A 21,950-nucleotide genomic window follows, 5' to 3' on the forward strand; every position below is an offset into this window, starting at 1 on the left:
CACTGCTGACCCTCAGCAGAGTCTCTTCATAAGGCAGCATTTTCTAGATTTATTGCTTTTTGGAGGTTATTTCACTCTCATCTGAACAGACTTGATTTGTTTTCTCACTTGTTTATGCGAAATAACTTGCCATCCTGCCTTCCTTAGGTGGCGGACTTTACAAAGCATTTAAGCCATTTTAGTAATTAAAAAAGGACATATTTGGCTTCTGAGGTCTACACATCAAGTTGGGACATTTTTTTCCTAAATGATAGGGGGCAGGGAAGCATTTCAAGGTTAGATCTGCAAGTTTGTTTATGGCTGCATGTAGCCTTTTCTTACTCTACAGCTGGACATGATTATTCCACTCAGGTCATCTTAGAAACAGAGTAGAGGTTAGGGCTATTCAGGTTGTGTGTGTATATATATGGTGGGCGATGGGCAGTTAATTTTCCTAAGAGGCCATATGAAAACTGGGACTGTAGTGGAGGGCTGGCCCAAAGCGTAGGCCTACACTCACATACATACATAAATTGAAAATCGTAGCAGTCGCCTTCAAAATAGAAGTAATGTAGTTGTATCGCATGCATGATGTAGACTTATCTACATTTGATTTCTGATCTCTGATCGACCTCAGGCAGACTGGATAGGGACAGCCAAAGAGCCAAATGTGTCCCAGACACCATAAAATGCCCATGTCTGTGTTAAAAGATACAGCTTGAGGAAAGCAGATTAGTTTTTATGTCCAGAATTTGCTCCCATTCTTTGCACCATTTTAGATTATCAGTTGATTTTCAAGACTGATACTTTCAATCTGAACTAACAGTTGCCTCCATCTAATCTCACCTTAGGCTGAGCTGAATAATATCTGGAACCAAACAACCACTAAATCTTCAGCAGACTGGTAGTTTGTTATCTTTGGTAGCAACTCTTGAAGGTTGTACTAAGGTCCTGCTTAGTACATAATTAATTAAACTGCTCTAATTCATTATAAAGCTTTCTACCTTAATAATTTCTACTTCACAAACAGTTCTTACATGAGTTGACAGTTTCTTTATATTCATTTTCATTTTCAGCTGAGGCAAATTTGGTAACATATTGCTGTTACCTGACTGCACTTTGGTCATAAAATTCCTGTAACAAAGAATGCATGGTCTTGAGAAAAGGCCAGATCATTTATCATAAGATTTGAGACAATCCTAACTATTGTTACGTGAGACAAGATAATATTGGTGATAAAATTACCTGTAAAATAATCCTTGTTGTAACTGATATTGTTTTAATACTGTACCTACTATACTTCCATATGTGTAACTAGTGTGGAGCTAAAATTGTTATCCTCAAACTTGGTTTTGAAGGTGGTGATGAGGACTTTTGTGTTACCTTTTGACCTTCTCTTGCTCCTTGACTTTGCCTCAGCAACAGTAATGGGATTTCTGTTCTTACAGGTACCAGTGGCCCCAGTTGCCCGAATATATCAAGTTAGTTTTCTTTCCACCTGCTTTGCTTTTTTCTCACTCCACGCAACTCCTTCTTTCCCATTTCTTTTTGTTGAGTATCATGAAGGTCGACCTCACTCACCACAGATTTAGTAATATCATGATCACTTTTCTAGTAAGCCAGGATGTTTCATCAATACAAACTTTTGATGCTTCTCATGTAAGATGCTCCAGCTTGCACAGGAAGAAAGAAAAAGAGTTTAAAGGTACACAATCTTCTAAGCAGTTCCAATCAGAAATCTTGAAGTTCCCAGCTGGGCTGAAACATGAAATTGTAGTCCTTGCATAAGGCTATGAGGAGCTAATTTGTAATATTTTGTGGAAATGCTCACTACCCAAAATTGGTCCAGTAGGCTTAGACTTAATCATCCTCTGAATTGCACTTCAACTTTTATTCTCTTGGCAATACAGGTAGTCCTCAACTTACAACCACAATTGAGCCCCACATTTATGTTGTTAAGTGGGTTTTGCCCCATTTTATGACCTTTTTTTGTCACATTTGTTAAGTGAATCACTGCAGTTGTTAAATTAGTAACATGATTGTTAAATGAATCTGGTTTCTCCATTGACTTTGCTTGTCATAAGGTGGCAAAAGGGGTCACATGACTTCTGAACACTGCAACTGTCATAAATATGAGTCAGTTGTCAAGTATCCGAGTGTAAATCATGTGAGCATGGGAATGCTGCAAGGATCATGTATGAAAAATGGTCCTAAGTCACTATTTTCAGTGCCATTGTAACTTAGAATGGTCACTAAATGAACTGTTGTAAGTCGAAGACTACCCGTACCTTGCTGAAACATTTTCAGTCCATGTTTCCTTGCTCTCTTTTTCTTTCTTTCCTTCCTTCCATCTTACAGAGCTTCAAATAAAACAAGCATTATTTTAGTAATATTATGATATTTTGCAGGCAAAGTAACATTTGTGAATTGATTGGCCCCATAGGGTTATAGAATTTGGTGCTCATGTTCTAAGGAGGAAGAGGAAATGAATATTGATGCTTGAAGAATTACCAAAGAACAAAGGCAAAATTAGGTGTCAGAGGGGGAAACAAAGCTTAGTATTATAGTGAGACCACAGCTTAGCAGACTCCTATTTTGTACATTTCAGATACAGTGGACCAAATTTCTACCCAGGAATTCTCTTCCCCACACTCCACTCCGGTGTTAAAAAATGACAAGTGCATTGCACCCAAAGTAGTCCAATGAAGCAGTTAAATTTATATTGATTCTACCATGATTTTACATCTTTTATCATCTAGACCCGTGATGGCGAACCTATGGCACACGTGCCACAGGTGGCACGTGGAGCCATATTGATGGGCACGCAAGCTCAGCTCCAGCTGATTTTCGGGCCTTCTGGGCCCACTGGAAGTCAGCAAACAGGCCGTTTCTGGCCTCCAGAGGGCCTCCTGGGGAGTGGGGAAGGCCGTTTTTGCCCTCCCCAGGCTCCTAGAAAGGCTCTGGAGCCTGGAGAGGGTGAAAAACAGGCCTACTGGGCCCACCGTGCCATCGCGTGCAAAAAGCGGGGGAAGCGCGGAGGGGTCGGACACACATGCATGGGGGTGAGGCGCATAGAATTATGCGTGTGTGACCCCCCTGCACTCCCCCCGCTTTTGGCACGCGATGGCAAAAAGGTTAACCATCACTGATCTAGACTGTTTGCAGAATTTGTCAGTATGAAAATGACACAAATGATATCCTTTGTATCAATTTTTATCATTTATGTCTTTAGATTATTTGCAGGGTGACATCATTACCTATAAACAATGTCATTCGGCAAATGACAAAACTTGCTGCAAATGGTGCAAACTGTCCTAGTGAGATATTTTCATATTATAAATGGATAGGATATCATCTCTCTTCAAATGATTAAATAGGGTTTTACTGAATTCTGTAAGTTTGTTTTGTTTGGCTGTATATTCTCATCCAGAATGCATATTCAAGAAAGTTAATATACAGTCTTTCTAAATGATAAGGTTTATTGATGCTTCTTTAGTAGACGTACAACTTATGACTTGCCTGCCCCTGTCACTTTATGACAAATAAGCTGTTGAGAGAAACTCAAACTGTTCCTCAAGCATCTGTTCACAATTTCTGTTTCTGCACTGTACTGCATATTGCTGATACGAAATGAAGACACAGTCCCATTCTTCAGGAGCTTTATTGCTATCCCTGCAACCTTATTTTAGCCTAAGGACATGTAGGGGCATCGCTTCAAGACTTTTCACCTTTTCTAGGATGTTATTATATTTGGAAACCACCTGATTGATTGTTGTGTCATCTAAGCATGAACAGATACTTTCTGCCTTTTTACAGGCACCGCATGCCACATTGACTTCTTCATGTTCCGTTCTCTGTGCTACTGCTATTCATTGCCATCAGCTCCACTATGCACATATGAAAGACGACCTCTCCCTTTAGCTAAAGAATGATTCTTCCTGATACTATGTTCCCCTCTGTTTTGTTTGATCTGACAGGCATGCGTGACCATCCTCCCATTCCAGTGACAGACCTTGCTGACAATATTGACAGACTGAAAGCCAACGATGGACTGAAATTCTCCCAGGAATATGAGGTGAGAAGACTGGGGGCGGGGTTGGCGAGAGAGGGGATAGTTTGGTGTTTTGTTTTTATTTTATTTATATTTATATCACTATTTTTACAAATAACTCAAGGCAGCAACCATATCCAACTCTCCTTCACCCTCCTATTTTCCTCACAACAACTCTGTGAGTTGGGTTGGGCTGAGAGAGAGTGACTGGCCCAAGATCACCCACCTGACTTTCATGGTTAGGGCAAGACTTGAACTCAGGGTCTCTTGCTTTCTAGTTTAGTGCCTTAACCTCTAGAACAGACCGGTTTTTCAGACAAAACTGGCTATCCTTTATACTAAGAAAGAGTAACTGTCTATGCTGTAGTTGACTGTGTAATAACATAATTATATCCATATTCACAATTTATGAAATTCTACTTCACTCTCAAGTCTTCTAACATCTACTTATTTACTCTTAGCTCAGTCATGACTTCTGACTCTATTTTACATAAAATAGAAGAATAAAAATAACACAATGATACAAAAGAAAAGCTGAATTGATTTTTTTTTAAAAAAAAGTATCTCCCAAAAATAGTTTTAAAATAGTCCCAAACTACTTTACTAAACTCTAAATGGCCACAAAAGAGTTTTCAACATCTTACCAAAGTGGGGTAAGGGTAAAACTCTGGGGTCATTATATTCCAACCCATGAGGGCCTCCACAGAGAAGAGCTGTCTTCAAGCTTTTGTCCTTCTGAATTGTTGTAGGAATACATCCCCTCAGTTATGCAGTGACTAGGCAGATTTCACTTGGAGGAGGTCATCAGTAATCTATCCTGGAGCAAACATATGTAAAGTCTTAAAGGTGAAAAAAAAAAAGCTAATTGAATTGGAGCTGGGAATCTATTAGCAATCAGTGCTGTAATTAAAGAACAGGTACATATAGTACTTAAAATCAGGAATTGCTTTGAAGTCCTGAACCTCTTTGTTGGAAATCAGGGGAACCTTAAAACAAACTGAAAGAAATGATTAAGGATGAATCTGAGAAGAGACTGCCAAAGATCAAGAAAGAGAAGAAAGCATAATGGATGTTACAAGAAACAGCAGAAATTGTCATGAAGAAAAGAGAAGCCAAAAGCAAAAAAGACCAAGCTCTCAGGAAGGAATTTCAGAGACCCTTTAGAAGAGACAAGAAGCAGTATTACAACACCACCTGTAAAAGACATAAAAGATGGAAAAACAAGGAACATCTTCCAAAAAATCTCTGAACTTAGAAGGAAGTTGCAACCTTGAATTGGTATGCTAAAGGACACTAACAGACAGATAATACTTGAATTAAAGGTGACTGAACAAAGATGGAAGGTACATACTGAAATTCTGTACAATATAGATGTCAACATCCAAGTTATACTAGAAGATGTTCTGTACTTGCAAGAAGGTTCTGAAAAATTCTAGCTAGATCAGCATTTCAGTCATTACCACGTTGGAAACCTACAGGAATTGATGGAATATCTACAGTGTTATGGCAAGTAACAAAAGATTCAGTAAAAGTCCTAATTATGTTTTACCAACAGACCCAAAGAACCAATTGTAGCCCACAGAAATCAATCTGCCAACTATTTGTGCAATATCCTTAATTCCACAAGTTAGCAAAATAATGCTGAGGCTCATCCAGTGTGATTAGAGCCCAACATGAAAAAGTAGATGCCAGATATCCAAGCTGGCTTTTTAAAAGGCCAGAAGAATACTTAAAAATGGCAATTCTAGAACATCTCAATTTTCTATAAACAGGTTAGGAAACCACAGTATGGACAGAAAACCTATACATAGGAAACTCTGGTATGGAAGGAACATGGCAAAACACTTTAGTTTTAGGTTGGCAACAGGAGTGAGCAAAGCAATATGCTCATTTAGCTTCTTTGCAAAATGTATACTGAAGGTAGCTTAGAAGAAGTCGAGTGTGGTTTTAAAACTAGAGAAAGAAAAATCAATAGCCTGTATTATGCTGATGACACTACCCTGATAGCTGAAAATTGAAATAATCTGCAAGCTCTAGTAATGAAATTCAAGGAGCACAGTGAAAACATGTAACTTAAGTATACAGACCAAATTAATGACCACAAGTACAGCAACCAGCCTTAGAATCGACAATGATATCGACCTAGTAGATTGTTTTTGCCTTTTAGGATTGACTACTGTATTAACAACAAAGGAATCATCAGTCAAGAAATATACCGCACATTAGCAAGTGGTAGAATAGCAATGAAGGCCTTGGAAAAGCTATACCTATAAGGATCAGAATGATACAGATATTATTTTCCTGGTGCATTCAATAGAAGCAGAAGTTTTATTCTGAAAATGCAGGACAAGAAAGAGTATTGATGCTTCTAAACTTTGGTGTTAGAGAAGTTTCCTGTGGAATCTCAGATTGCAAACTATCTTCTTTAGGGAATGGGTAATCTCTTCAAGAATACAGCTTGGACAAGAAAAGTTCTGGAGAAGAAGCAATTTTCTCTTGCTAGGATCTAGTTTGAGCTTTTACCCATCTGGAACATCACAACGTTTAGATATGAGAAGATTTCCACAATATCTCTGATTCAGCCTAGGGTGGCAGTGTAAAGCTGATAATCATCAAGAGTATTGCTATACAGAATAAAAAGGGTGACCTTGAGAAGAGATAAGTAAGATTCTTTACCTAAGCAATGAGGCAAAAAATGTGGATTAAATTCAAGACTCTGTTACTATAAACAATCTTAATAAAGGTGGTTTAGTCTTCCAGTGGATTTGCTTTCTGGTCTGGAACTAATATCAATCTTGCAAATCTAATCTTGTTTTACCTCCTCCCCATCTTATATTCCTGTAAAGTAAGGTGTCTGAAATGTTTTTTGGGTATCTTCTGTATATCTTAAGTCATATTTTTTCACCTTGTTACTTTGGTAATGGATCTTGCCTGTGTCTGTTAGTCATCCTTTTTATTCTGTAATTGCTGATAACGCATACCAGTCTGACAGATGACCTTTTTCAGCAGCATTACATAAATGTTAAAGAGATGAAGGGAGAGAATCAAAGCTTGTGGTACCCAACAATTTGAATGATGTCACCACTTCTGATTTGAACCAACCACTGAAATAAAGGCAGAACAATTGGAAATCAGTGCTTCCAACTTCAGTTCCTATGGTCTAAAAGATACCCTGGTTTCTGGTATTAAAAATTCTAACAGGACCAAGACAGGTACATATCAGCCTCCAGAACTTGGCATAGATCATCCAACAGAGTGACCAATGTTATTTCCATCCCATACCAACCTTAAACATCTAGGGTTGACTGCAGTTGAGCTACTTCAGACTTAATAAGCTTTCTCCAAGAGGAGAAATTAAACACAAGACAAGAGTTTTCAAATAAGGATGGCTCAACAGATGGCTTTTTTGAAACAAGGCACATCACTCTTTCAAGGTGAGCAGCATTATCGCTTCTCTCAAAGTAGCATTTAACCACCAGTCACTCGTGTCTTCCTTGTTGCCTGAAGGAATCAAATGGGACAAGGGTCCAAATTACACATAACAGTACAAAGAATGTGATTCACTCTCTTAGTTTCTGAAAACATAAATGAATCCCAGGTGACATTGCAAAGTATTACTCCAGTCAGAGAAATCCTGGAAAGATGTGCTTCAATTCCTCCTGTGAGAGAAAAAGCAATGAGAAAGACAAAATTGAGCTGCCTCATTTCCTTTTTTCAGTAGTTCACCTGACAGAGAAATCTTCCTTTTCCTGATTGGCTGCTTAGTTTTCATTTCCCTAGACCAGGGGTGTCAAACTCAAGGCCCAGGGACCAGATCCAACCCACGGGTGCTTAGATCTGGCCCGGGGGCTGCCCTGGAAATAGCGACGGACCGGCTTATGATGCTTCTGCCAGCGAAAACGGACTCCCGAGCTCAGTTTTCAACTGTCACGGTCTTCTGCAACCCTCTGCTAGTAAAAATGGAACTCAGGAGCCCGTTTTTGCTGGCAGAGCGCTCGGGCCACCACAGGCACTCCCAACACGAGTGATGCTGAGTTGGCCATACCCACATACGATCTGGAACGAGCTCCCCCCCGGAGATACGGAGGATCCCGGATCTGCGCACCTTCCGTCGCACGCTTAAGACTTTTTTATTTCATCAAGCTGGCCTGGCCTAAATCTTCTCCCCTTTTTAAATGTAAATTTTAATTTGTTTTTAAATTATGGGGTATTTTAAATTCAGCCAAATTATTTAATTCGTTTTTAATTTATTTTAAATTTTTGTATTTATGTGTTTTATCTTGTGGCTGTTCACCGCCCTGAGTCCTTCGGGAGAAGGGCGGTATAGAAATTTAATAAAATAAATAAATAAATAAATACCCCCACCCCCGAGGTCAAACACAACCCTGATGCAGCCCTCAATGGAATCGAGTTTGACACCCCTGCCCTAGGCTTTGTCTCTACCCACAACTTAGATTGACACATCAGATTTAGATCTCTCTTTAACTCTTTCATATTTGAACCCTTTTGAATATGACTTTTCCCCCTTTGCTACAGTTTATACCATAGATTCCAGGTGGTTTACAACAAATCACAACAATTATAAAGATCAAAACATCTATCATGCTAATAAATTCTATAAAATTCCATAACATAAAAATTATATACAGCAGCTTTCTGATGGTGTTCTCTGAAACCTACACATACTAATCTGATCATTCTCACATTACATTTTCTGTTATCTCCTGCAGTTCTGAATAACTGTATTTCGATGGTGAAACTTGGCAGTAGTCACTGCAGTGCTCTTACTGCTGTGATGGAGTCCAAAATAATGATATTAGGAGCCCAGGAATTGTCATGAGTCTTGTTTGGTAGCTAGTTTGTCTATGATTAAGCATTTACTGGGGAAATGGTTAATTTGAAAAATTGCTGTGTTGGAGGAAATTCTATTGCAAGATAAATGTTTTCCTGTGCTTGCATCAAACTCTGTAGGATCTTCTTCGGCTGCAGAAGGTTTAAATCATGAGCAAACATTCATATGGGGAGAGGCAGAAAATAAATGGAGAATGTGCCTTTTATATGTACTATAGTTCCTGCTGTCTTCTGCTTCTTATTTCCCCTTGCTATAGTATATCTCTTGATTCAGAAGACACTTTACATGCTGAATTCAAATTCTTGGTCCCTATACTTTTGTATAGGGACCAAGAAGCTCTAGAGAAGCACTAGCTATTTAAAGGTTAATGATCAAAAGCAGGAGCAAAATCTAGGCATTCCGGGAAAACTGTGATGCTTACATTGCTGAGCCATCTTTATTAAAAAAAAAAGGGGTTGTCACTTCAAATGGCTGAATGAAAAACAATCTGGGATTATCTTCTTATATGCCTGTATACAAACCCATTTTAATTGGACACAGCCTATTTTACATGGGCACAGTGATACTGCGACAGGAATATGTCCGGGGGGGTGGGTGGGGAGGAGTATGACTTTTACAAGAGACATTAATGACAGTGTAAAATAATACAGTATCTCTCAAAATTAGCATTTTATATATTTGTGATCTGCGGCTTCCCAGCTCCAGTCTTTCTAATTTGAGCTCAAGCAAATATTGGCTATATTTATTAGAACTGGAAATAAATGACCTTTAAAAATGTCCAACAAATTTATGTCTAAAGAAAATGAATAGACTATTTCTCTTGACATCTCCAACAATTTCTAAGGACAGGTCTCTTTATTAGTAGTAACAGTAGGATTCGCTACCCAAAAGGTCCATGGAGAGTTTCCTCATGATATCTTGCCATAAGAATTAAGTAAAATATGGGAAGCTGTAGATGGTAGAGAGATGATTATACAGTGAAATATATGACATTTGTCTGCATCCAGTGGCCATCTTCTAATTAACCACATAAATGCACAGAGAATTACCGTATTTTTCGGAGTATAAGACGCACCTACCTTTTTTGGTTGTTATTTTTTTTTAAGTTTTTTTTTAATTTTTTAGACAAACACACATACAAACATACGATGTATTTTCTTTGAACAGAGTGTTTGGCTGGTTCACAAATTTAAACAGTGTTTAGTCACTTCAGTTAAATTTACAATTTCTATATTTCCTTTTTGCCATATTCATTCCTCATCTATTTTTTTAAAAAAACCAATATTAACCTTCATTCTCATCTCTAATCTTAATCAAATTCAATTTTTCCCTTCTATTCTATATTATACCCCTTCCCATTGTCATCTATTTTTATATCCATCCTCACATTGGTTAATTATTTAATATTACAATTGTTTAATACAAATTCAACATTTTTATATAAATCAATTAGTTATAACTAAGTTTTTTGTATATTAATCAATATGAACATGAATATTCCAATTATTTCCATGCAATCCAATTTCTTACAAATCAGTTAATTATATTTACCAATAATAATAAACCAAATAATTTTCCCCATATATTCCTCCAAACCACAACTTAACCATTTCTGCTTTGAACACAATATACAATTAATAGTATCTCAATTATTACAATTCCCTAGTTAAATAGAGCTTTTTTTCTTTTGTGTTTTAAAATCTTGAACTCTCCTCTTTTGCCCTAAATTTCCCATTGTTTGCACCTACCTTTTTTGGTGAGAAAAAAGAAAAAGAAATCTCTTTCTGCCTCATTTTCACGTTGCAGCAAAGAATCTGCTTTACTTTCAGTTTCGTTTTTTCAGCATAGCTAGGGGGAAAAAAATCTGCTCCAGCACTTTTTGCAGCAAGCAGGAAAGCCCTGCGCAAAACAGCTGAGAGCAAATCAGCTGAGAGTCGGGAGGCCGATCTAGTCAACTTGTGCTAATTAACCTATGCTGAAGCTGAAAGGGGCTGTTTTTTTCTTGCTGTTTGCTTGCAAGAAGGTAACTGCTGCGAGGCACAGGCCAAAGGGTGGGAGCCAGTGGATGGGTAGGGCTACATTCAGTGTATAAGACGCACCTAAATTTTTACCCCCTTTTGGAGGGTAAAAAGGTGCATCTTATACTCCGAAAAATACGGTAAATGGAAACAGATAGGAAAACAAATGCAGTTTCTCTGCCTTAGTCTTCTATTGTGGTTATTTATTTATTTAGTGGAGTAATGTACTTTTATTATTTGCTTCAGGATTCTGTTTCCTATAGCAAAATGCAGTATAATCAGCCAGAATATCCCCCAGTGCAGATTGCGGGGTAAAAACATGAAATACTGATATAAAAATACTTGCATTAAGGGGACACAATAACTCAGCAGTTAAAGATGCTGAGATTGTCATCTGGAAAACTGACAGCCCAGGTTTGAGACCCAGGCTCCATGCGATGGGATGAGTTCCCGTTACTCGCCCCGGCTCCTGCCAACCTAGCAGTTTGAAAGCATGCAAATGCAAGTAGATAAATAGGTACCGCTTTGGTGGGAAAGGTTACTGCATTCTGTATTTTCATGCTGGCCACAGAAATAGATGACAGAATCATCTCTTGGACAATGCAGGCTCCTTCAGCTAAGAATCAGAGATAAGCATCGTGACTTGGACAGGCAAAAACTTTAAACTTTTAAAATCTTACATGTATCCTGCTTAATTTATACAAACACTGGGTAATTCATATAAGTAAAAAATATCTTAAACAATAAATAAAATTCCATCATTAAGAATTAATATATAAGTTAAATTTCTACAGTTGTTAACCCACAAACTTTCACCTGGAAAATATATATGTTATCCATATAAGGAAAGATTCTGTACATTTAAAGGAGATCTGTGAGTGCTATGGGAAGAAAGTGTGGAGTGTCTTCACTATGGAGAACTGAAGCAGAGGATTAAAATTTAACATAAATCTTAGTGGCTTTCAGCACAAACTGTCATGATAGCCCAACAGAAATTAAAAAATGAAAGCTTTAAGCAGCAAAAAAGATGTTTCAACAACTGAAAGCAGACTTTCAGGGTCAAACAAGAAAGAATGAGAAGCACCTCAATCAAAAATGTCAGCAAAAAGAAAATTTTAACAAAAGGGAAATCTTTTTTAAGATCAGAAAAATAACAAGAAAATGTATAAGTAAGTAGATCTTAAGAATAAATAATAGAAGAGAGCCAATAGAGGCAAGTGAGTTAAAGGCAGATGGAAAATTGTATTGAAACCTTTACAAATGTGATTGAAAGACTGAACAGAGTGCATACTAGAAAGTGACTTGCTTGAAAGTAACAAGGAGTAGGACAGCTATGCAATAGAAAGTATAGAATGCAGACATTGAACAGTGTAAGTTGCAGAAAAGGAAATAAGTACTATATTGGCAACTATATGTCAGTAAATGTGGAACAAGACTGAAAGAAAAAAAACATAGAAAAGATCAGCACTGGCTGCCATTTGCTTACCATAATACAATGAAAATGTTGATGTTGACCTTTAAAGCCCTAAACAACTTAAAATCTGACTATCTAGGAACCACTAAACTTGTCCTGATAAGAACAGCAGAAGAAGCATTTCCAGCCCTGCCCTGATTATCAGAAACACTTTTTTCTTGAATGAGAGAAAAGACAATCTGTGTTGAGCCAAAGCTACCAAATGCAGGCACTGGAATTACATTGCCCCTCCCTTAGTTATGTAGGAAATCTGTAAAGGTGATCTTTGTGGCTAGGCTTTCAACTGTTCGATGATTTTTGAATTTATTCAATTTATTCTAATTGAAATGTTTTAAACCGTTATATTAAAATTTTAGTTTTAATTTTTGTTGGCCATCTTGACCACATGTCAGAGCAGACATGTAGGGTATAAATTAACGAAATACCTATAAAAGCACACCTCTGTGTTCCACATGCTGTAGAAAATCTTAGAAAATGAGAAGGGTGGGGGGCAGAGAAGGAAATGGATCCTGAGTGTAGGAAGAATAAATAGCTGTAGCAGAAAGCATCTTTCCCAGTTTAATGCCTAGCAATTGGGTGTTTTCATAGTGCCCATAACAGTAGCCTTTTCGTGAGAATACTACGGTACAATATGATCTCAAAATTCCAAATAGCTGCACTTCCTCCCTATGGAAATAGAGAAAGTGCCCTGGGCTTAGATTTGAATGTTTTCTTTATATGCCCTTACTCTGAGACATCAAATGATATTCATTAAATGCAGGTACAATCTGCTTATAAATATACACAGACACGGGCAATCTCCGTAGTATTATATATTCCTGTGTAATGGAATGCGCATACATTGTCATAAGAATTTTTGAAGCAAATCCCAGCAGTCTTTTGTCTATCAAACAGCACTGCTTGCACTGGATGAATTCCTGAAAATCACTGCTTCTGTTGCTAGTTCTAATTTCCTGCCACCACGGAACAGGAGGGAAAATAACGTAGGATATTTCTGAGCAACCTCTTCCCTTTTTTTATACCATTACAGTGGAAGCTCTTAATTGTAACTCCAAGTATGTCCTGCATGCTTCATTCTTTCTGAGATAACACTGTGAAGGCAATAGGAAGCCCTACATGTTCCACTTCCCAACCACCTGCTGAGACAATATGTTTATAATTACCCCTTGAATGTTCATATAACACTATCAAATGCTCCTGTGAATCTGCCCTGTTATTATTTTCTAACCCTTCCCTTGCAACCATCTGCCACAGCATTAGGAGCCCTTCAGAGCTCTGGCAAGGTGAAAATACGTAGTTTTGTGGTGACAGCTACAGACAAGAAAGAGAAATGTGGTCTGTGCCTCACTACAGCTCTCTACCTTCTGCCCAAGCAGCCTCCGACCTCCCTTTCCAGACTTTCTTTAGACCTCTTTTGACAGCAGAACAAGGTCTCTGGCATTTCTTAGAGCTCCCTCAGATGCTGCTTGTCACTTGAAGAATTCAGCACATCGGAGAGCAGTTCTGTATTACCAGAGTACAAGTCTGTTATTCTATCCATCTCTTCTTTCTGCTTTGCATACAGAACATGAGCTTCAGTCCACAGCAGACAGGCAGATCTCATTTGGGAAAATTGATGGGCAAATACACAAGTAGCAACGAACTTTTATGACAAGGAGCATTTGGGGTTGTGAAATCCTCAGTTGCATTTTGCATGCAGGTGTCTGGATTCATTACCCCCCCCCCCCCGTGTACATTTATTCAATTATATATAAATTGCCAAAAACATGGCTGCCTTAGTAGAGGCTGTTTCCTTGTGGTTGTAGGAATAATGTTGTGTGATTGACTCCTCATTTGAACGGTTTCATGGTTGGATATTGGTCAGTTGACAAAGAGCTGCTGTCATTCAGAGACATGTTGGACATGTTCAAATGTGTGTTCAAATGTTCAAAAAAAAATTGAATATTCCACCAAACAAAAGGTAGTTTGATGGGTGGGAAGTTACTTGGTGTGGCCCATCTGTAAAAGAAGCATATAATGGTCTTCAGATGCATTCTAAGCACCTCTCCTTCTCTGGCTTATTTACTCATTTGTTTGTGTTAAGGGGAAAACAGGTGCACATTAATTCATCAGAGTTTAAATCATTTCACTACTAAATGAGTCACTCATTTGCAGGCGTATTTAATTAGCACCTCTTCGCAGCCAGGTGGATTCCTTCTCCTGCCTTTCTCACCTGTTTGCCTTCTTATGGACTTGTTAATGGCAGCATAGTCAAGGATTTTACACTTTCTCTACAGCAAGACAATTGCTGTAATGGCATTGCTGGGAATTGGGAACGGATGGTTGATTTGTGCCACCTTTCCCTTTCTTTTTCAACACATTGCAGCAATTTTAGTGTGACTTAGTACAGAGGTGAGTTTTGTACTTCTATCCTAACCTTTCTGGGTTTGAAAAAGGCCTGTGAAATGGCTCTGAAGGATGTTTTCACTTCTTACATACTTGAAAATAATGAAATTCAGTTATACCAGGTATTTTCTATGACACAAATTACGTGTCTGCAGAAGTTTTTTGACATCTAGGAAATGTGATGAAATAACAAAAGTTCTGAATTTGAGCATATTATATAGTATATCACATCTACTGAAATGTAGTTTGAGACATAATTGTGTTTATTAGTTTATTTTAAACTGTCCATCGTTCTTTATAATGTCAGATTTCAGATGGCCTCCATTTTTTGTGCTAATTTGGAGGTTGAAATACCTGTCCAAGAGCAAAAGCTTTCTTTATTTAGATTTAGATTATTAGATCTAGATTTATTGCAAATTGGAAACTTCCTTTTATGAGGAACCCAGATAGATTCCTTTTTCCTGGGACAAAGCAAACCTACCTAAACGTAAGATGAATAGCCCCAAGTAACTGCTTTCTGTAGTGCTGTCAAACACTGCCATTTTGTTATAAGCTAAAAATGGCATGGGCAAAAAAAATATGTGGATTCAAGATATCTGTACCTTACATAATGTTGATTACCATTAAAAGGAATAGTGTGATAGGTGTGTAAATAATACAAATAACTGATTTTTCGTGGTCAGATTCACGAAAAAGCCAGGCCAGATATTAGGGCTGGGAGATACTTATCCAATAAATCCATTTTTGCCACAGTTCATCTAACCATATCGTGGCTGTTTATTTTCTCATCATGTTGGCTGAAAAAATGCATTGTTATTCTACTCTTTCCCCTCCCCCCTTTGAGGATTAGAAGAGTTAGAAAGAGACAACAGGGAAATATTGGCTGAGTATAGAAGGATGACCTGGTTGATCCTTCATAAAACTCCATGGATGAAATACAGCTTTTTCTATAAAAGTTTTATCTAGAACCACCCCTGGACCTGCCTCTATCAGTTGGGAGATGTGCTTAATACGACTACAGTCAAATTGGTCTGTCACTTTGCACTACCTGCTTATTATGCTGATAATAGTTTATTTTCCTCTTGCATTTCCCAAACCGTTTATTAGTCACGTTGTGATGTCCTATCCTTCCTGTTGAAGTTGTGAAAATCCCTTTTATATGTTCAATTGCTGTTCCTTGAAATGGAAATCCTTTACAATTGATGTGGAGATGTTCAATTTTTCCAGAAAGGCATCTTTAATATCTTGAACTTGGCCATCATTCCTTTTGTTGATACCGATACGTGTGCTGTTTGTTAATAAAGCTTGGCTTTCAAGGGACTTATAAACCTTCGTGTGTGTGTATGTTAAGGGAACATCAGGCCTTTAAAGAAGAAGAGATTTACCCCTATTTCTATCTTTAAAGACTTCAGAATTGGTCAGAAGCTTAGGCTTTGTAAAATGGAAATGGGAGCAGAAATCTCACAGAAACCTCCCTTTCTTTCTTTAAGCAAGGGAACACAAAGTTGCACTGCCACAAAGTAGACATTTTGCCATCAAATTTGGCCATGCAGTGTTGGAGGACTACAGATGGTGCTGGGGAATTGTACACAACCTACAGACCTCCCTCAATATACTGGAAATAACCTAAATGTAGACTTCGGTAGTTGATTTTGTTACTCAGGGTTCTACCTTAGCATTTCTGCTGTCATTTCTTTGCTGTTTAGTTTCCTGGCATATAATCTTCTGTCTTATTGGAAAAATGACTGATACTTTTCTTTTATAGTAGCTGAGGTAAGCAAATGAGGGATTTGGTTCTGGTATAAATGTTGAACAGCAAATATTGATCTAAGGACCTGGATTACCATTTCTTTGCTGCCAAGTATCGCGAGAAATGATTTGTGGGGAAAGAATAGCAGTTGGGAGAGATGATTTACCCACTCAATAGTACATTCCAAGATGCTTATTCCAGGATGAATAGTGAATGTTTGCCATGCCAAGTTAGGTATAGCTATGAGAGAGGTTGCAAGGGAGCAGTTCATTTTCCATGTATGCATAAATACATACACACAAACAATCCATTTTTGTGTCCACTGATCTGTATTCCTAAATTCAGTCATCACATCCTCATTTCATTCCTGAGAGATTCTTGGTGTGTTGTGTGTGTGTGTGTGTGTGGCCTGTGTGCATACGAGCTTCTACACTTGTAAAAAAAAAATAATAATTTGGAAAATTAGCCTTTAGGCATCAAAAAATGCTAATTGTACTATATTTTCAGGTATATTGTATATGAAAATTTACTGATATGAGACAGTATTCAGCAATTCATATCACATCTGTGTTTCAGGGTTAGAGAATTCATGTGACAGAAACATTAAATGTTGTATTTAACTGGCAAAGGGCCTGTTCTTAAAATTACTGTTGGGTATTGTCTGTAACATAAATGGAAGTGGTAACAAGATTGGATGTCCCACGCAGCAAGTAAATTCTCTAATCATCAATCAGATAACTCATGTGAAACTTATGTTTACTCAGTGTAATATTCTATACTGTTTCAACGTTGAGAAACTATGTAAGAGTTGGAAAGGTAATAAATATGCTGTGTGTGTGTGTGTGTGTGTGTGTGTGTGTGAGAGAGAGAGAGAGAGAGAGAGAGAGAGAGGAGAAAGGATACTTATTCTTCCATTTTTTTAATCATTTATCTTGCAGTCCATTGATCCTGGGCAGCAGTTCACCTGGGAGAACTCCAACTTGGAAGTGAACAAACCAAAGAATCGCTATGCAAATGTGATTGCCTATGATCACTCTCGGGTCATCTTGACCTCCATTGATGGTAAGATTATTAACAGCTGCTTTCACTAATAAACTGCAGCATCAGAAATAAGGTTGTGAAGTTTCTGCAGTGTAGTGTGGAATCAATTATAATCTGCCCAGCTTTGACTACAAAATATAAGACAGCAATACATCTGCAACACTGTCAAGAATCTAGTTGATCAGCTGATGCAGCTGAATGAATGGACACTAGGACTCCATAACCCATACTTTTTGAAGATTACTAATCACATTTCTCAAGACACACCTGAAAACTTTACATGAGGCTGAAAGAAAGTGTATATATACTGTGCTTTTTTCTTACATTCTCTAGCACTTGGGTTATTTTATAGCAGTGTGTTAATGTATAGGTCTTTGATCCAAAGATTGTTCACTATTGAATCGATCAGTGTATATATGTGGTTTCAATGGACATTATCCTGTCAATCCAAAAAGTGCATTTTTCAGAGTGTGCATTGCTTTCTTAACCACATCTAGTATATGAAAGAATAAGTAGACAGCCATTCCTATTGCCATAACTAGAAGTTTTAGATCCAGATGTCTGAGCAACGCTATGATTTCCCAAGTACAGTAACTCCTTATCATATTTTCACTATCATGAATTTATGTTAAGGACAGGAATTAAAGTCTTCCAATGTATATTTTTCCATGAAATTTATTTCTTAAATTTATACCACTCAAGTCCCAAATCATTTGATCCATTCAATCTGTTGTAACATTGTATTTGACAAAACAATAACTGGGTTGGGGAAAGAAAAGAGATGTGACTCACTAGGTTATTTTCTACTTCTAATAAGTGTCCTAATCATTTTATATTTAAAGCCAGTAATTCCAAAACGAATGTCAGTTTACAAAATTGTGATCTTCCAAAACTAACTGCCTTTATTTGAAAGTGCTATTTATTCATTTCTTCCAGATGGATTTCTAGAAATATTGTTGTTTAAGAGACTTAGATTGCACAGCTGTCCTAACATCTAATAACTAATCTTTGATTTTATGCTGTTGCATTAACAAAGCACAAAAATAATGGCATAAATCTTTCTTTGGCCATGATTGCCTCCAGAATGATTGAGGATATGTGCCCTATTCCACGCTATTTCCTTCTTGTATAATGTTTAAGTGTCCATTAAAATGTATTCTTCATCAATTTGCATTCTGTCAAGAGCTACTTACTTACTTATTTACTGCATTTATAAACCGCTGCACTCCTACAGGAGTCCTGTAAGATAATATACCAATATCAAAACAGCACAAATAAAATTAAATGTTAGCATCAAATGTTAGCATCAGTATCCTTATAATCTTTATCCTCTCTCTGAATGGCTCAGGATTCTGGCGGTCCCTTTCCTTACACATTCCTGCCCTTTTTCTGTCATGCAGGGGTCCCTGGAAGTGACTACATCAATGCCAATTACATTGATGGCTATCGCAAACAGAACGCTTACATTGCTACACAGGGGCCACTGCCTGAGACACTCAGTGACTTCTGGCGAATGGTATGGGAGCAACGTACAGCAACAATCGTCATGATGACACGACTGGAAGAAAAGTCTCGGGTATGGACAAACTTAGTCTTTCCCACTGACCATAAGAGCTTCAGGGAGTTGTAGTCCATGTTGATACTGGGAATGCACTGCTACCAAGAATATTAGCAGCTTTATATATTAGGACTCTAATGGCAAATCTTTAGGAAAATCACAATTGTACAACATTGCAGGAAAAAGGGGGGAATAATGTATGGTACCAACTAGAGGTGGGTTTCAGCAGGTTCTGACCAGTTCTGGAGAACCAGTAGTGGAAATTGTGAGTAGTTCAGAGAACCGGTAGTAAAAATTCTGACTGGCCCCGCCCCCATCTATTCTCTGCCTCCCAAGTCTCAGCTGATCGGGAGGAAATGGGGATTTTGCAGTAACTTTCCCCTGGATTGGGGATGGAATGGAGACTCTACAGTATCCTTCCCCTGCCAAGCCCGCCAAGCCATGCCAAGCCCACAAGCCATGCCCACAGAACCGGTAGTAAAAAATTTTGAAACCCACCACTGGTACCAACATGTCCATCATGGAATTTCCTTTTCCATCTAGTTCTTAAGTGAATTAATTTGTCACCTATGCTATGTCTAATTCATAATATGAAGGGCCATTTATGGCCCTTCAGATTATCTTATTTATCTTATTTATGGAATACCATATAAGTGATAAAATCACAACATGAATAATTGTGGGAATTAATGGCTTGAGTTCATCTCACTCGTGAAATTCAAAAGCATTCAAAGGAGAGTACAGTAGCAAATCACACACTTTTGGCATAATTGACCCCATACACTGAGAAGCATATCATCAGAGTAGGGTTGTGTATATCAGTTATATATAATCTATAGATGGAAATTTGTGGTAGAGAGAAGCAATCTCCATGTATAAGCCATTCTGCAAATGTCTTCTGCTGTGTCTGGCACCCAAAAATTATAGCCATATTAAATTCTGACTTTCATGCACAGTTTGAATGTGTAAAAAGGATTTATTTGCCTTAAGGTCTCTGAATGGGAGACACCTATGTTTCAGAATATCCTTGCAAAACATGGAGCTCGCTTGGAGATCCTGGGCAAAGAGTTCTTCAGAAGATAGCATCTCTTGTAATGAGCACAGAATACATTACGTTTCCATGCCAACCACAGGATTGTGGTGCACTCATTTCTTTAGTCAAATACATTTGAGTACGGCAATAGAGATAGGGAATATTCAGGGAACAGCTAAATAAAGGCGGGGGATATTTGTGGAAGGACAGCAATGCATGCAACCATATATTTTAAGCTTTGCTGAATTAATACTGAAAGAAGAATGCCACTTTGTGTCACAAAAATACTACAGAACCCCAAAGAGTACATTGGAAAGGGCCTGTATTTCTATTTCAGGTTGAAAAAGTGTTTGTCCTCATGAATAGCAAACACTACTCAAAAGAATATACTTCGGGATGTCATGACTAGTGCCCATTTATTGTTCAGTTCCTTCATGTGTTAATATACCCTAATTTTAAAAAGAATTTGTACATGTTGCATCATTACATTCTAATGTGGGTATTCTAATAAGTTAGATATGCATTTTTGAAAAAATGTTTTAAATTGACTTAAGTATATAAATGCATAACTTTCATCTTTAATAGGTAACTTCAAGTTTTTGTGATTTTTTTTTCTAATTGTTCCTGCTCTATCACTCACAATCTCATAAATCTCTCCCACATTAGTAATCTTTTGTTCCAAGATAAATACCCCCTATTTTTAAAGCTTTATTCAACTAAAGATAGTCCTTATATGCTGTTGTTTTTCTTCTCATCTTTTATGCATGTTCTGCAGTGGTACCCTTTGCTTTTTTAAGGTGGGGCAAGCAGAATGATATGCGGTCATCCAGAACGCTACTGTGCGTATGGTGAAGATGAAAGGGGTGGGAAGAGAGAAAGCATTGTAATAAGCCTATTCTAGCAAAACAGTGGCAAGAAATAGATTACAAACATAACAAATAAGACCCAGTTTTTTGATGTGACATCTGGTTGTGTTTTAAACATCAAAATGCTGATACCCTGTTTCCCCTAAAATAAGACATCCCCTGATAATAAGCCCAATCGGGCTTTTGAGCGCATGCGCTAAAATAAGCACCCCCCCCCGAAGATAAGCCCTCCCTGAAAATATTTAAACCCATGCACAGCCGATCCCCACCATTTCCTCTGGTTAGGGTTAGGGAGACAGAGCTGGAAATCAGGTAAGACAGCAAGAGGAGCCCCGTCTTGCTCCACGCACTCCAAAATAATAAGACATCCCCGAAAATAAGGCCAAGCACTTATTTCGGGGTTCAAAAAAATATAAGACAGGGTCTTATTTTCAGGGAAACACGGTAGCTTTGTGCCTTAAAAAGTTTGAGGTATGAAGTAAATGCCCCACAAGCTCCAATAATTTAAGCACTTCAGTTGCTGTTGCTGGTAATTGCATTTAAGCAGTAGCCATATTATTTGCTTGCACTTTATTAATTAGGCTTTATTAGTCTAGAAGAGGGCTTTGTGTTTAGAATAATATTTGCAAATGAGTTAAAAGAGAAATCGTCCCCTCCCCTCTTTTGATGTGTGTCAAAATATGTGAATATCCAAAGTCCAGTTAGTTTTGTTTGGGGGCTGCCCAGCTATAGAAGATGCCCCACAGAGTATGTTTCTCCAAGATAACATGGTTTGTAAGACCCTTTGGGCACCTGTCTCTGCTTCCTGCCTTGCTGCTGTTGAATGCACATTATCTTCTGGTAGCACATTTCCCATCCTTTGCTCTCCTAATTACTTCCTAGGAGATGGAGGATGCCGTAGCACCCTTGAGGTGACATACTCCACCAGGTTGGCCTGCCCACC

The 21,950-nt window shown here is 37.9% G+C and overlaps 1 protein-coding gene across 22 annotated transcripts in view; it reads left to right on the plus strand.

Annotated features, from left to right (window-relative positions):
• PTPRF (protein tyrosine phosphatase receptor type F) overlaps window positions 1-21,950 on the plus strand; it is a 529,684-nt gene that overhangs the window by 489,840 nt on the left and 17,894 nt on the right. For 12 of the 22 annotated variants that reach the window (XM_087889634.1, XM_087889639.1, XM_087889635.1 and 9 more), the window contains 3 exons: window positions 3,957-4,054; window positions 17,448-17,571; window positions 18,951-19,126. In XM_087889634.1, the coding sequence (XP_087745760.1) occupies window positions 3,957-4,054; window positions 17,448-17,571; window positions 18,951-19,126 (398 nt within the window). Of the gene's footprint in view, window positions 1-1,427; window positions 1,461-3,956; window positions 4,055-17,447; window positions 17,572-18,950; window positions 19,127-21,950 lie in introns of all 22 variants that reach the window. The other 10 variants (XM_087889625.1, XM_087889627.1, XM_087889628.1 and 7 more) reach the window with 1 other exon arrangement.

This window comes from Pantherophis guttatus, chromosome 3, assembly GCF_059756535.1.
Source record: "Pantherophis guttatus breed Tessera chromosome 3, ASM5975653v1, whole genome shotgun sequence".
NCBI classification, from domain to species: Eukaryota; Metazoa; Chordata; class Lepidosauria; order Squamata; family Colubridae; genus Pantherophis; species Pantherophis guttatus.